The sequence below is a fragment of the Tachypleus tridentatus genome, chromosome 12 (genome assembly GCF_004210375.1).
Source record: "Tachypleus tridentatus isolate NWPU-2018 chromosome 12, ASM421037v1, whole genome shotgun sequence".
In the NCBI taxonomy this organism is placed as follows: Eukaryota; Metazoa; Arthropoda; class Merostomata; order Xiphosura; family Limulidae; genus Tachypleus; species Tachypleus tridentatus.
The window spans coordinates 6,937,641-6,950,789 of record NC_134836.1 but is presented as its reverse complement, the minus strand read 5'-3'; the positions used below and the strand labels follow the sequence as shown (position 1 = coordinate 6,950,789).

Below are 13,149 nucleotides of genomic sequence, written 5' to 3'. Positions count from 1 at the left end.
ATGTGACATGTTTAGTAGTTCAATCTCTCGAGAAAAGTACTTTCAAATTTTATAACTAATAATAAAGAAAAAAATGGTCACAGTTGCTCATTTTATTTCTGCTTTTACAACTTTTCATTATAATTACTTTGTCTCCTGACTGAAAAATAAATGTTTAACTGAAAAGAAGGTTTTATGTTTATTTAGGAGATGTTCAAGGTTACAAAATGAAGTTTGGTATTTTTGAGACAAATAAAAGTATTTCTAATCTTAATTTAAAATTTACTTTGCCCTCAGACTAGTCAAAGAAGATTTGATATATTCACAGACAAACCTTTGGTAAAAATACTTCATTATGATTTTGTTTTGTGTGCAAGTGAAATTTATTGTTTACCAAAAGTTTGCTAAATTTTGTGAAGATACACATACTGTATTAAAAGTTTATAGTATGGAAACTATAATGATTACAAAATAGTTAAGATGTTAGTTAATTTGACCAACCCCCAATTTGACCAATGTTGAGAGAACTTAAGCAGGGTCCTGATAAATTTATACTATTATTATATCTTAAATATATTGATATTTTTGCCATAAGATACTTGCATTCTGTTGGTAGCAGTGGTATCAAACCCCATCAATAAACATGCTTACTCTTCTAGCTGAGGGGACATAATGTGTTGGTTAGTACATAGTGTGGACTGTTTTCCTTTTCTCTAATTTGTCACTTTTAAATTAGGGACTGTTAGTGCAGATAGTCATAAAGTAGATTTACTCAAAATTCAACAAAACAAAGTTTTTCACTTTAATTATGACCTGTATTGATTAGAGCAATGCTTTCATGAATTTACTCTATTTCTATACATATATTTTTGATACATTTACCATTTCCTAATGTAAAAAAAATTAATGCAATAATTTAAAAACTACATTATTATTTTGTATTTTCTTCATGTTTATTTTAGAATTCTAGATTTTTCATAATTTTGCATATCATTAGATTTTATGGGTCCATCATTATGATTTATTTTACTAATTTTCTCATTTTACATTGAGTTGTTTTGAGAGAAATTATTCTGCTTTGTCAGTTGTAGAATGTGATTAGTAATTATTTTCAAAGATATGAATGAGAAGTTAAGAATCCAAATGGTTATTATAAATGCAATGACTGTTGATTCACTACATAGGGTATGGTATATGTCAGGTACTTAAATGTATTATATATATGATGTCAGACTTGCAAAATTTCCATATACATTTAGAGTAGCAATAGTCAATGTGTCAAAATATTATTTTCATGCCCCAATGGTCAAGAGTATTATAAAAGATTGAGCAATATGACTATATATCACAGGTCAGTATACCTAATGTTCTGTATATCGTATTCTTCAGTTTATGAGAAGGTGGGGGCAATGCCCTTAATTAAAATTTACATAAATAACTCTGGAGTTTGTGTTTTTATAAGCTTTAGTCCAATTTTTGTTTAAAACTTTAATTTTATGTTAACAGTTTTTATTGTATTTAAAACAGTATTCGTGTGTGTATCCTTGTGTATTATTTTAGTTGTCTTCATCTTTTGCTATATAAAAAAGTACATGGAAAAGCTAAGTTTAGTGAATGTACGACACACCCATTATTCTGGAAAAAAACAACAACAAGAATTTTAAGAACGCATGTGCCAAGATACTTTAGAATGTAAGTGATACAAGAAGTTTATGCATTACGGAGAGATTCTCATTATTAAAAACTGAAAGACTGATAACATACTTTAGTGTATGTTGTACATAAATGTCCATAGTGTAATTACACCTTTATTGTGTGTGTTATATTTTTCGTGATGTAAGTTGATTTAACTGGCAGAACCTGATATTCAGTAGAAATGCACATAATATGACATCACAAATAGACTAATAATAATTTGAGTTGCATCATTTTTTACTAACCTAACAGTTTTGAGCAATTAGAATTTATAATGGAATTTTACCTAGCTTGAACAAAAAATCTTGTCTTCATTGGCATACAAAAGATATAGTTAAAAGTTTGTTACGTTCTTCTTACTAGAAACTGTGTTGGGTTAGAAAAGAATGTTTTACAATGATGTAGTATTACTAACAAATGTTATATGTTCTGCATATATACATGCATATAATATTTTGTGAAATTAAACTTCTGATTTTTATGGAAGTTAAGACAGCATTTCAAATTATACTTTAGTTCACAGCTGAGTAAGTGATTCCTTTATTGTCTGTTACATATTGAAGTTTGTAATTTGTTAAAAAATAAGTGTTGTTTGTTAAGTTCCACGACCTCCTCTCCTATAGAAACAATACTACTGACTACACAGCAGTCACCTCTTCTCATCTTCATGATAACAAAGAGAACAAACCCTTACCAGCCATCACAGTCAGTAATCAAGTAGATTACGACAGTTCGAGTGACGATTCTGATGATGGACCAATTAACTGGAGGGATTATTATGGAGAAGATGAACGAGGTAAGTAAAGCTGTGTTGAATAAATTCATTCATATGAGGTACTGTATTTAAGCAGTTGTTGTAAGACACATCCAAGAGAACAGAAGTGAGTAAAAGGTGCTAAGAAAATTTGTTCTCTGATGTGATGTGAGCTGGTGACTTATTTTTTCTTTATTATTCCAGTTACAGTGTCATTAATGAAGAATGCCAAAGGGTACTGGCTGTGTGCATGTGTTGTTTGACCCATAAGATTTTCTTAAAGGCATCTCTGCATAATATGCATGAATTTTTTGCTAATAATTATAGATGAACTTTAATCATACTTACTTTTCTCTGCATTTATAGCAAATATGATACATTGTCCATAAGTGCCATACTAAGAATTCATTACAACAGCATCTATGATAGTTTGACTTTAGTAATGGAGGGTGATAAAGGATGTATATTGTTACCATTTTATTATTGAAATAAAATACTGTTTGTCCTTTATTTTCTTATTTAGAGCAAAATGTTGTGCTGGGTCTGAGTTACTTTTGAACAAGGATTTTTCCATATATTTTTTTGTTCAGGTGCTAGGAATTTATTTCAAGTATAAAATATGCTTAGTAAGTATATTCTAATGTAGTGTTTCTTGTACATTTGTGTTGACGTTACCAGATATATTAGGTTTATACATTTAATTTATTTTTGTGTTTGTGTCTTGACAGCCCGGTTAGCAGCTAAAATTGCTAGGAAAGATTCTCTAGCAATGAAATTAGCTCAGCGACCTAATAGACAGGAGCTTATTGACAAAAACATCCTTCAGTTGCAGACAAAAAAAGAAAAACAGCAAAGCTGGGAGGCTGTGGGAAATAACCTTATACGGTAAGTTAATGAAACAACAAATTATACAATGAAATATTTTAAAAGTAGTGTAATAATGGTAAACATAAGGCTGATTGGTGTGTTGGAAGTTTAGTGTGGTAATAATAATACATATGATATGAGGTTTTCAGTTAAATTTTTCTTTCTTGAAATGTGGTTTTGTGTGATGAATGATGTAGGTTGAGTGGCACTCAGCACAAAAGATTATACTTTAGCTAAAAAATTTGTTCTGTTTTGTGAGACAACAGTTAGTTATATTGATTTTAACTTGAGCTTACATTGTAGCCAATGGGTAACAGACTTGTGGTCCAAATGTGTTGATTTTGAAACTTTTCAATTTTTAACAGTGTATATTTACATTTGTTGGACATTTTGTATTTTATAAATTTATCAGAGAACAAGTTTACTTTGATGGATAAATGTGTTATGTATGAGCTTGTACAGACTTATGTTTGTCATAATGTATTGGATGCTTTATACTATAGATAGTTTTCATTAGGATGACTTGCACTATGGACACCTGTTTCAAAAGTAACTTTTTTGTCACAAACCGCCAAATGCTGGCTATGTGGTTAAGGCACTCCACTTGTAATACGAGGGTCGTAGGTTCGAATCCCTTGTCACACCAAACATGCTCGTCATTTCAGCCATGTGGGCATTATAAGTGACGGTCAATCTCACTATTCATTGGTGGTTGATGGTGAGTGGTGATGACTAGCTGCCTTCCCTCTGGTCTTACACTGCTAAATTAGGGACAGCTAGATCAGATAACCGAGGTGTAGCTTTGCACAAAATTCAAAAACAAACAAATACGTGCAATTAGATCATACGAAGTTTGAAGTAGAACTAGAATTCAGTATCAACAACGGTTCAAAATGTCTGCTCAAAGCTTTACAACTTGGTGGACTGTGTGAACAATGATTATAAGAAATATAAAACCACAAATATTTAATGTATCATTCTCAAGTTGCAGAAAATAAATGAATAAAAACATAATAAAATTATATTGATTACATTCAGTCATTAAATCTAACATGATCATTTGTGAATTACATCCATACTTTATTCGTCATTATTTACACATTGAAGAGATTTAATTTTTCCATACTTTTGCAATATAATTTATTGTTACACGACAATAATGTCCACCAACTGCTATGACTTAAAGATAATAATACACACAATATCACGATACTCATCCTAATTAACATACAAAAATAACATTCAAAACAAATACTAAATGCTGAAGCCAGCCAGCATAATGCAAGGGAAATGTTACAGTATTTTGTTATACTGATATATATGGCTTGAAAATATAATTATTAAGACTGTTGTAATTTTTAACATAAAAAAAATACATAGAAGCATTGACTATTTAATTGTGTTCGCTTTGTCTCTTGTCTGACAGACGGCTGAGTTTAAGACCTTCTCCTGAAGAACTTGAGCAGAGGAACATTCTCAAATGTATGTACTGTGGTATTTTAAACTCAATGAAATTTGGATGTTATGCATACATAGTACAAGTACAACAAGTATATGCTATAGATCTTCAGTTTTAACTTTTGGCATCTAATAGAATATTTATCTTCTTCAGCAAGTAGTATAGAAGACTGATGTTTTTATCGGTAGATAAACAAACTAATTAAGTCAAAACTAACAGTTTTGAGTTTACTAATTTACTGTATTATTTTAGTACAAGTTGCAACTTTTACAATAAGTATAAAAACTTTAAAATGGGCACAACATTTTACCACTGGTACAGTCATTCTTAAATACACAAGTTTTAACAGTAAAGAAGGTTTTTAGTGTGTAGAATTGATAGCAATTACTTGTGCATGTGAATATCAGTTTGCATGAATTGAAAGATTTATCCATTTATGGCTTAACGAAAAACAAACAAAAATTAATAAATATGGAAATGTGTGAAATATTTGCATAAGATTAAGAATGCTCGGGGAAATAATTTTCAAACTCGTGTAGAGGTGTATCTGGATATTTGTTAATTGTAAGGTTGATTGATTTTATTAATAAGTCTTCTCAGATTTTTCGTCTGTTAATGTCGGGTTCACGTTTTAGTATGATGACATTCTGTTCTGAAAAACTTAAATTTAATTATATTGTTAGTAGTTTTTTTAACACTGATTTAACTACTAAAACATTGTTTACTGTTAAAAACTTGTGTGCTTGAGAATGATTGCACCAATGATCAAAATGTCATATCTGTTTTAAAAATTTTCTTTCTTATTGTAAAAGCAATAACTTGTAATAAAATAAGTTGAAATTAATTGTGAGTTAGAAAAGTGTAATATCAAACTTTATTCTGGAATTATTTATAGTTTTTGATGTTCTGATATTAGTATAAAAACATTTTAGCTAGTGTTATTAAATGTGTATAACACTTGTTAAAGCAACATGAAGCTAATTTAGTATTGTTAATTGTATATATATATATATAGATATATATATCTATAATAAGAATATGTGTTATAATCAGTAAAAGCAAAATATGACTTTTTCTTTCAGACCAAACACCTGAGGAACTCAGAAAAGAAAAGGAACAAACAAAGAAAACATTAATACGAAAGGTGAATAGAAAACGTGTTAAAGGTGTCTGCTTTGCGTTATATATTCTTAAATAAATAAAAAATCTTCAGTAGTTATCCTCTGTTAGTGTATTACGTGAAGGATGCAATTTCTACACAAATCGTTTGCATGTTTGCAAGATGGAACTATTTACCTTGTATCCAAATAATCATAATATATTTCCAGTTTCAGACATTGGTTATGTCTACTCTAAGGACACCATCATTTTCCAAACATAAAATTGTTCAGTATTTGTTTACATGTTATTTTTGATTTTAAAGATTTATTGTCAATAAGTAACAAAAAAAAAGCTTTGACTAAGCAAATAATTGAAACGTTCATTTCAAGAGAGTTCTAATGTTAGAGAAAAATAATGTACATTAAAAAGCATTATCCATTCATGAAAAGTAAGAATTATATTACTTCACATTAAGACTAATCACAATTTCAATAACACCAGTTTAAACTAAGACTTACGAATATTGTAACCAAGCCATTTATCAGTAGCACATGACCCCAAGTGAAGTAGAATTGCTGTTTTGTTGTTTTTAAAAATGTGTAACATATACTTTGTCATGTCTGGAAGAAGGTACAGTGGTAACATGTAGATTGAATACGTTTTTAATAATCAGGAGAGTATTTATTTTCTTATAGTCACTATTGTACAAATTTTTAAATAATCTGGGTGTGATATTATAATTTTTGTATTACCTATTTTTTATTAAGTACACTTTTTTATTCAGTTGAGCTTCAGACCAACAATTGATGAATTAAAAGAAAGAAAAATTATTCGCTTCAATGACTACATAGAGGTAACACAGGCTCAAGACTATGACCGTAAAGCAGACAAGCCTTGGACAAGACTAACTCCAAAAGACAAGGTTAGGACATTACGTTCTCTGTGTAGTTCTTTGAGCAGAAACTTCTGAGTGTTAAGAAATTTATTTTTTTAATATAAATATATTGAAGTAAGTTAAATATATGGGTTTGTTTGTCTAAGGATTCTTCTACAGTAGGTGTCTGAGACTTGTTGGCAATGAATTTGACAGTAAACGAACAACATGCGCTGCACTTGTATTTAGAATAATATGTATTCAAAACAAGTTAAATTTATGTAAAAATTTTTTTTTACCCTATTGTAACAGATTTACTGTTATACATTTATTTTAATATCTACGTTTATATCTACTGTCAGTTTAATGCATGTAACATATGTTGTTAAATGTGTATTGTCCAAGTTCCACCAATTCTCTAAATTTGTAGAAGATTCTCAAGAGTAAGAATCAAAAATGTGTTTTACAAAAGCATTAGCATATATTCAAATACTGTTGGGTCAAGTGAACTTTCTAGACTGTCACCTAAAGATTATTAATTGATATGCTAAGAGACAGTAATAGAATAGTGTTTGGCAGCTACAATCAGTATACTTAAGCTTAAGATACTATAATTGTGATTAATGCTTATTAATTGGAAACTACAGAATTGGATCAGGAACATTCACAGATTTTGAATATTACAAACCATTCAACTTCAGTGAATTAACTTTGAACGTCAGTATTTCTATGGGGACATAAAATATCTTTGTTGGTAAAACATCAACCAAGAATTGACAACTAGTTTAAGTGAAGTGTAACACTATTAACTCAGAATTAATTTGCTCATCATGGACCAGGACTGTCAATAAAATATTCAGTTCTAGACCAGATAGAAGACTAGACTCAGTTTTTAAATTTGTGAAACTCTTGTATATGAACCAATATTTGTAATAACTATTATTATAAATTGTATTGTTGTTTGTATATCAAAATACATTTGTTAAGAATGAACACTGTGTGTATCAATCTTGTTGGCAAATATCACAAATTTAATACATATCAACATTTAATTAACTTCTAAGTTTAAATTTCTGACAATTTGAAATTGTAATACATAATGTATGTAACATAATAAATCAGACTCGTACAAGATAAATTATAATATATAACACTATGTATATCATAGCTGTATCTTAAATGCTACACAGTTCTTTTTCTTGCCAAAAAATCCACTTACAGCAATTTATTTTCTTCAGAATTCAGTTGATAAGCTGAACTATTTCTTCTACTTTTATCTTAAATACTATTTGTATATAATTATTCCTTTTTCTTTTTTATTTTATCACAATAGTATTGGTATATAATTCACTTTCTCTGCTTCATGAGTTACCACAGTTGTATCCTTAACTTCTGATGCAGTTTGATTTTTTGTATTTAGGTCTACTTTCAATATATGTCTGCATTCCTTGTATAGGTCTTCCAAATTATTGTTTGCTATTTGTAAAATTCCTTACAGGCAGGTTCAGTTTCATTAAAACACTTGATGAGATAAATTATTATCCTAAAATGTCAAAAAACTGTTAATCTTATTTTAACATATCAACCATTAGGCTGATGATTAACTTTACATCTTTTTTTCTTACTGAAATCCTCTTTCACTTGGCTTTACTTTTGGCTCTCTTGTATGGTCAATTCTTTTATATTTCTCACTGAGGCCTTTTATAAATCTTTGTAGCCTCATAAATTTTATAAATCTCTCCAACAATCGTGTACTTTTTTAACTCTGATTATTTAAAAAAACACACTATGCAATCATGAAATATTAACTTGCGCAAAATAAATAGTTTAATACTACCTACACCAAACATCTTTTATATATGATACTCAGTAAATATTGAATATGTAGTAACCTGGGGTTACCATTACATTTTTAGTGATAAAATTGGGAGGTTTTTAAAAAGTGACACTTAAATGTGAAGTTATAATGAATAATATATGTTAAGGATAAAACCCTATGTACATTGGGATTGCTTATGCATATTATCTTCTTGTAGATAAAACATAGAGAAATTAACTATAAATGAAATTATAAAATGTATGAAACTGGATAACCTGTGTTTGTTTATTATGAAACATCTTATTTCATGTTGCCCTCTATTCTTCAGTTACATACTTAATATTTATTACAGAGAAGGTACCAAAAGTAGCACTTGCTGTTATTCTTTGGTTGAAATGAATATACTTTTTCTACTTCCTTATGCCTTTTGTAGATAAAATAAAAACATTTATATTCCATACGTGTATTGCTATAAAGCCTATCTAAACTTAAGTTGAATTTTTCTTCCATGATTACATTAAAAAGCACTTTAAGAGACTCAAGTTTAGTTAGTTACAAAAAAGTAAAGTTAATGATTAATTGAAGTACAGTTGGTAAAATTTCTATTATTAGAACTAGGCTAAAACTTCTAAGGAACCAGTAATGTTCAAAACAAATTGAATGCAGAAAAGACAAAGCTATTAACTTGGTCAGAGCATCATAGAAATTAATAACTCGTAATATAAATGTTGAATAACAAAAGTTTCCAAACATTTAACTGAATTAGTGCATGAGAGTGAGAATGTATACTTAATTGGATGTTCATAACATTCACAAAATAGTTATACAAGATTGAAACTGTCAGCTCCTCACAAAGCTACTAGTTAGTTAGTTAGTTATTTTTGTGACCTTACATATGGGTTGACATGATATTGTTCTCATAATCTCAAGGTGATTCAATTTTCCAGTAGATCATTATGAAGTACCATTAGCATGTCATTCATGCAAACATTTCTATCTTTTATAATGATGCTGGTAACGGTTTACTCCGAAGTTGTTCGTTAGCTTGTCTTCATAATTTTTCTTTCATCTTTAAACAAGTTCTAGAATAGGGTTTGAAAACAAGTTGTTTTCATGTTTAAATTAGCAGTGGTTATATGAAGACCCTAATTTTCATTAAATAAAGCAGCAGAATTTCCACTAGTTCTGTATTTGAGATTTAGGAACATATTACATTATTTTCATCTATGAAATGATGATGTCATACAGTACACTGACAGGGTATAAGGAAGCAGTCTTACATTATTGAGTGATGTAGTTGTCTTATAGTAGACTGACAGAGTGTAAAGAAATAGCTTTAGATTATCAATTAATGCAGTCTTTTAATGACCTTACAATGGTATACAGAAGTTGTTTTAGATTATGAAGTGATGTAGTCTTACAATAGAATGACATGGGATAAAGCAACAACTATATTATCAAGTGATGTAGTCTTACAATAGAGTGACATGGGATAAAGCAAGAACTATATTATCAAGTGATGTAGTCTTACAATAGAATGACATGGGATAAAGCAACAACTATATTATCAAGTGATGTAGTCTTACAGTAAACTTGCATGGTATAAAGAAGCAGTTTTATATCTAGGAATGTTTTAATGTTGAATGTGTTTTTGTTTGTAAAGTGAAATGAAAATGTTTTATGAAAGATTTTAATCATGACTCCTGTCTGACATGGTGTAAAATCCTATACCCAATTGTTTTTTCAACTGCCAGTCAATTTTGATTCAAAAAAAGTTTGATGCTTTTCATATCCTTTGCATCAAAGTTTTTTTGAATAGTTCCCATACTCAAAACATTCATTTGCATTTTTTGCTCCAAGGGTTCAGTACCCATCTCATCATTGAGACTTTCTGATTTTTGTTGAAAGCTAACGTTTGTTTTGCACTGTAAAAGGTAAAAATTTTCTTAAGAAAAATAATGGAATTGAGACACAATCATGTGTACTAGGTTGGCATTTAAGTAGTTGGGTATTGAATGACATGTCTCTGATGTTACTCTGTATTGTTGTCAGGATAGTGCAGTACAACACTGTATGATAAGGGTTATGTAGATAGGATTAATTTTGTTGCAAGCTTTATATTCAGTTTGTCACACTAGGTTTTGTACAGATTACAAACACAACATTCAGTTTGATATAATTACAAAGACAAGAAGTTTGGTACAAATTATGAAGACAACACTTAGTTTGGTATAGATTATGAAGATGTGTACTCATTATAAATACAGGTTAAACGAACTCTTTCTTTGATACAGTTTACAAATAAATGTGCTTTCTTTTTCTCTTTAGGCTGCAATAAGGAAAGAACTGAATGAATTTAAAAGCTTAGAAATGGAAGTCCATGAAGCCAGTCGTCAGTTCACAAGGTCAGTTACAGTGTATAAATATTAAAGATATAGATTTTTTATGCTAACTTTTACAGCTATATAAACATTCTATAACTTTTACCAGCCCCACTGGGTTCATAAAAATTAACTTATAAATGACACTACACCTGATAACTATTTAACATTTTTTAAACTCTTTTGGCAAATTTACAGTTTATAATTAAATAAATTACAATGTAACAGTGTGGTGTAGTATACAGTATACTCCTAAACATTGACTTGAACACAGGTAAAAGTACAGTTACAGGTGTAATGATGTCACATTCTAACCTGCCATTAGATAAGTGAGATATGCACTGGCATATCTGTAGGTTAAAAAACCCTTTTTAGGAATATCGAAGATAAATTGCATTTTATTCTGTTCCAACAAAGATGCTAGAAGAGCTCTCTGACATTTCATTGAACAGCTCCTTCGAAACCATGTTCTATGAAATGTCACCTAGAAGTTTTGGTGTGAGTGCTCCAGTGAATACAGTATTGCCTCTTCTGTGGAACAAAAATGGGTAGTGCCATTCAGAACAAGGTACTTATGTGAAACTGGATTTTTTAACTATGGCTTCTGTGAAAACTAAGTACAGAATTCAGGATGATTATTGCCCACAGCCTGCATGTGTGTCTGATAAAACTACATTCACGTCTTGACAGAATTGTTGCTCAGCACCAGCAGCACGTTTCACATCAAGTAATTATTAAAATGTGTATACACAAACATGTATACGTGCATGCGTATAGTTTAATTCTGTGCTGTTAATATAAAATATAATAAATGAAGTAATTTATAATCTCTTCTTTTTTTGTAGACACATGTATTAACAATGTCTATATGTTTGCAAGTTTTGTTCTTGTGGCACAAATGAGGCTTGACACTATTCCCTCGAGCTGTGCAGGGTGGAGCACTAGTCGGCTTTGGCACTTCTTCCTTGCAGTTCAGAACCCATGTTTCATAGTGTATTTTTGGCAACATAAAGATTCAATTTCTTTTTCATTATGATAGCAAATTTCACAAAAAAAATGCAATTTTTATACTTGTTTTTTAAACTGATTAAGATGGTCTTAATGGATAAAACAATTTACTAGTAACATGTATCTCGTGTTAAAGCTATTGACCTGGAGAACCTTTGAGGATGCAGATTACAACATATATTACTAATAGGGCCATCAGCATTTAACATATTGTCAGATTGATAGATATATTTAAGTATCATGAAAAGGGTTGTTTCTCTTAATCAAACTTCACTGGCTGTTCTAGAGAAAACTGAGCTTATAAGTCATAACGAGTGGCAACAATACTAACGTCATTAGAATAACCCTATGAGAGAGCCTGTTTGTCTATTTTTTCTTTCTTTTGGATGATGTACATACTAGATACACTTATGTCCAACAGAACAGATATTCTTGTTTGTTTCACCCTGTTGTACTGTTAAAAAATAACTTGCACATTTGGTAGTTGTTTTCACTTAAAACTCCCCCAAAAAATCTAGTCCTTAGTAGTTTTGGCTATTTACACTTTCACTCATGTGTCACTCACATGAGCGATTCACAGAACATTAAATTTATAAAGGAGTAATTTCAGTCTGGTCCATAAAGCTTATTCTTAAGTTTCTGTTATGATTTGTAAATAATGTCTAGGCAAAAAAATCTTTCCTACACTTATTATATCAATACCAAAATGATTGTGTGTATATTACAAAATAAACATTTCAATTGTAAATCCTTGTCAAATTTTTTTTTCTCAGCTGTGTTTTACGTATTTAAAAACAGGTTGTATGGGTAGAGAAAGAACTAATGCTTTCTCTACCCCTACCAGCCATTTTTAAATATATAATTTTCTCTACAAGTGGGTTTTCCTCTCACCACAGCTTATTATTTCAGCTGTGGTTTATTTATTATAAAAAATGAAACATACTTCTTGTCAAAATAAAAATAATGTGGGTGAGAGGGTCTTGGAAGTAAATGAATTTTTGTTGAGGCCTATGTCACTTATTTTTTGAAATTAACAAAATCCATATTTATACCCAATACCTAGTAAATCTGGCAACCATTATTTGGACCAAAGCTAAGTTCCACAAATGGGTATAATTTGCGAGTTTAGGAAACATTCTACAAGTTAACCTTTCCAAGATTTGATTTTAGAAATATTTGAGAGGCTTACAGCATTTTGTTTCTGCTAAAACA

At 29.7% G+C, this 13,149-nt stretch overlaps 1 protein-coding gene across 3 annotated transcripts in view; it reads left to right on the top strand.

The window, feature by feature from the left end:
• LOC143233449 (phosphatase and actin regulator 1-like) overlaps positions 1-13,149 on the top strand; it is a 59,563-nt gene that overhangs the window by 44,964 nt on the left and 1,450 nt on the right. For 2 of the 3 annotated variants that reach the window (XM_076469698.1, XM_076469695.1), the window contains exons 7-12: positions 2,298-2,470; positions 3,157-3,313; positions 4,722-4,777; positions 5,837-5,898; positions 6,640-6,777; positions 10,877-10,953. In XM_076469698.1, the coding sequence (XP_076325813.1) occupies positions 2,298-2,470; positions 3,157-3,313; positions 4,722-4,777; positions 5,837-5,898; positions 6,640-6,777; positions 10,877-10,953 (663 nt within the window). Of the gene's footprint in view, positions 1-2,297; positions 2,471-3,156; positions 3,314-4,721; positions 4,778-5,836; positions 5,899-6,639; positions 6,778-10,876; positions 10,954-11,346; positions 11,464-13,149 lie in introns of those variants that run through there. The other variant, XM_076469696.1, reaches the window with a different exon arrangement.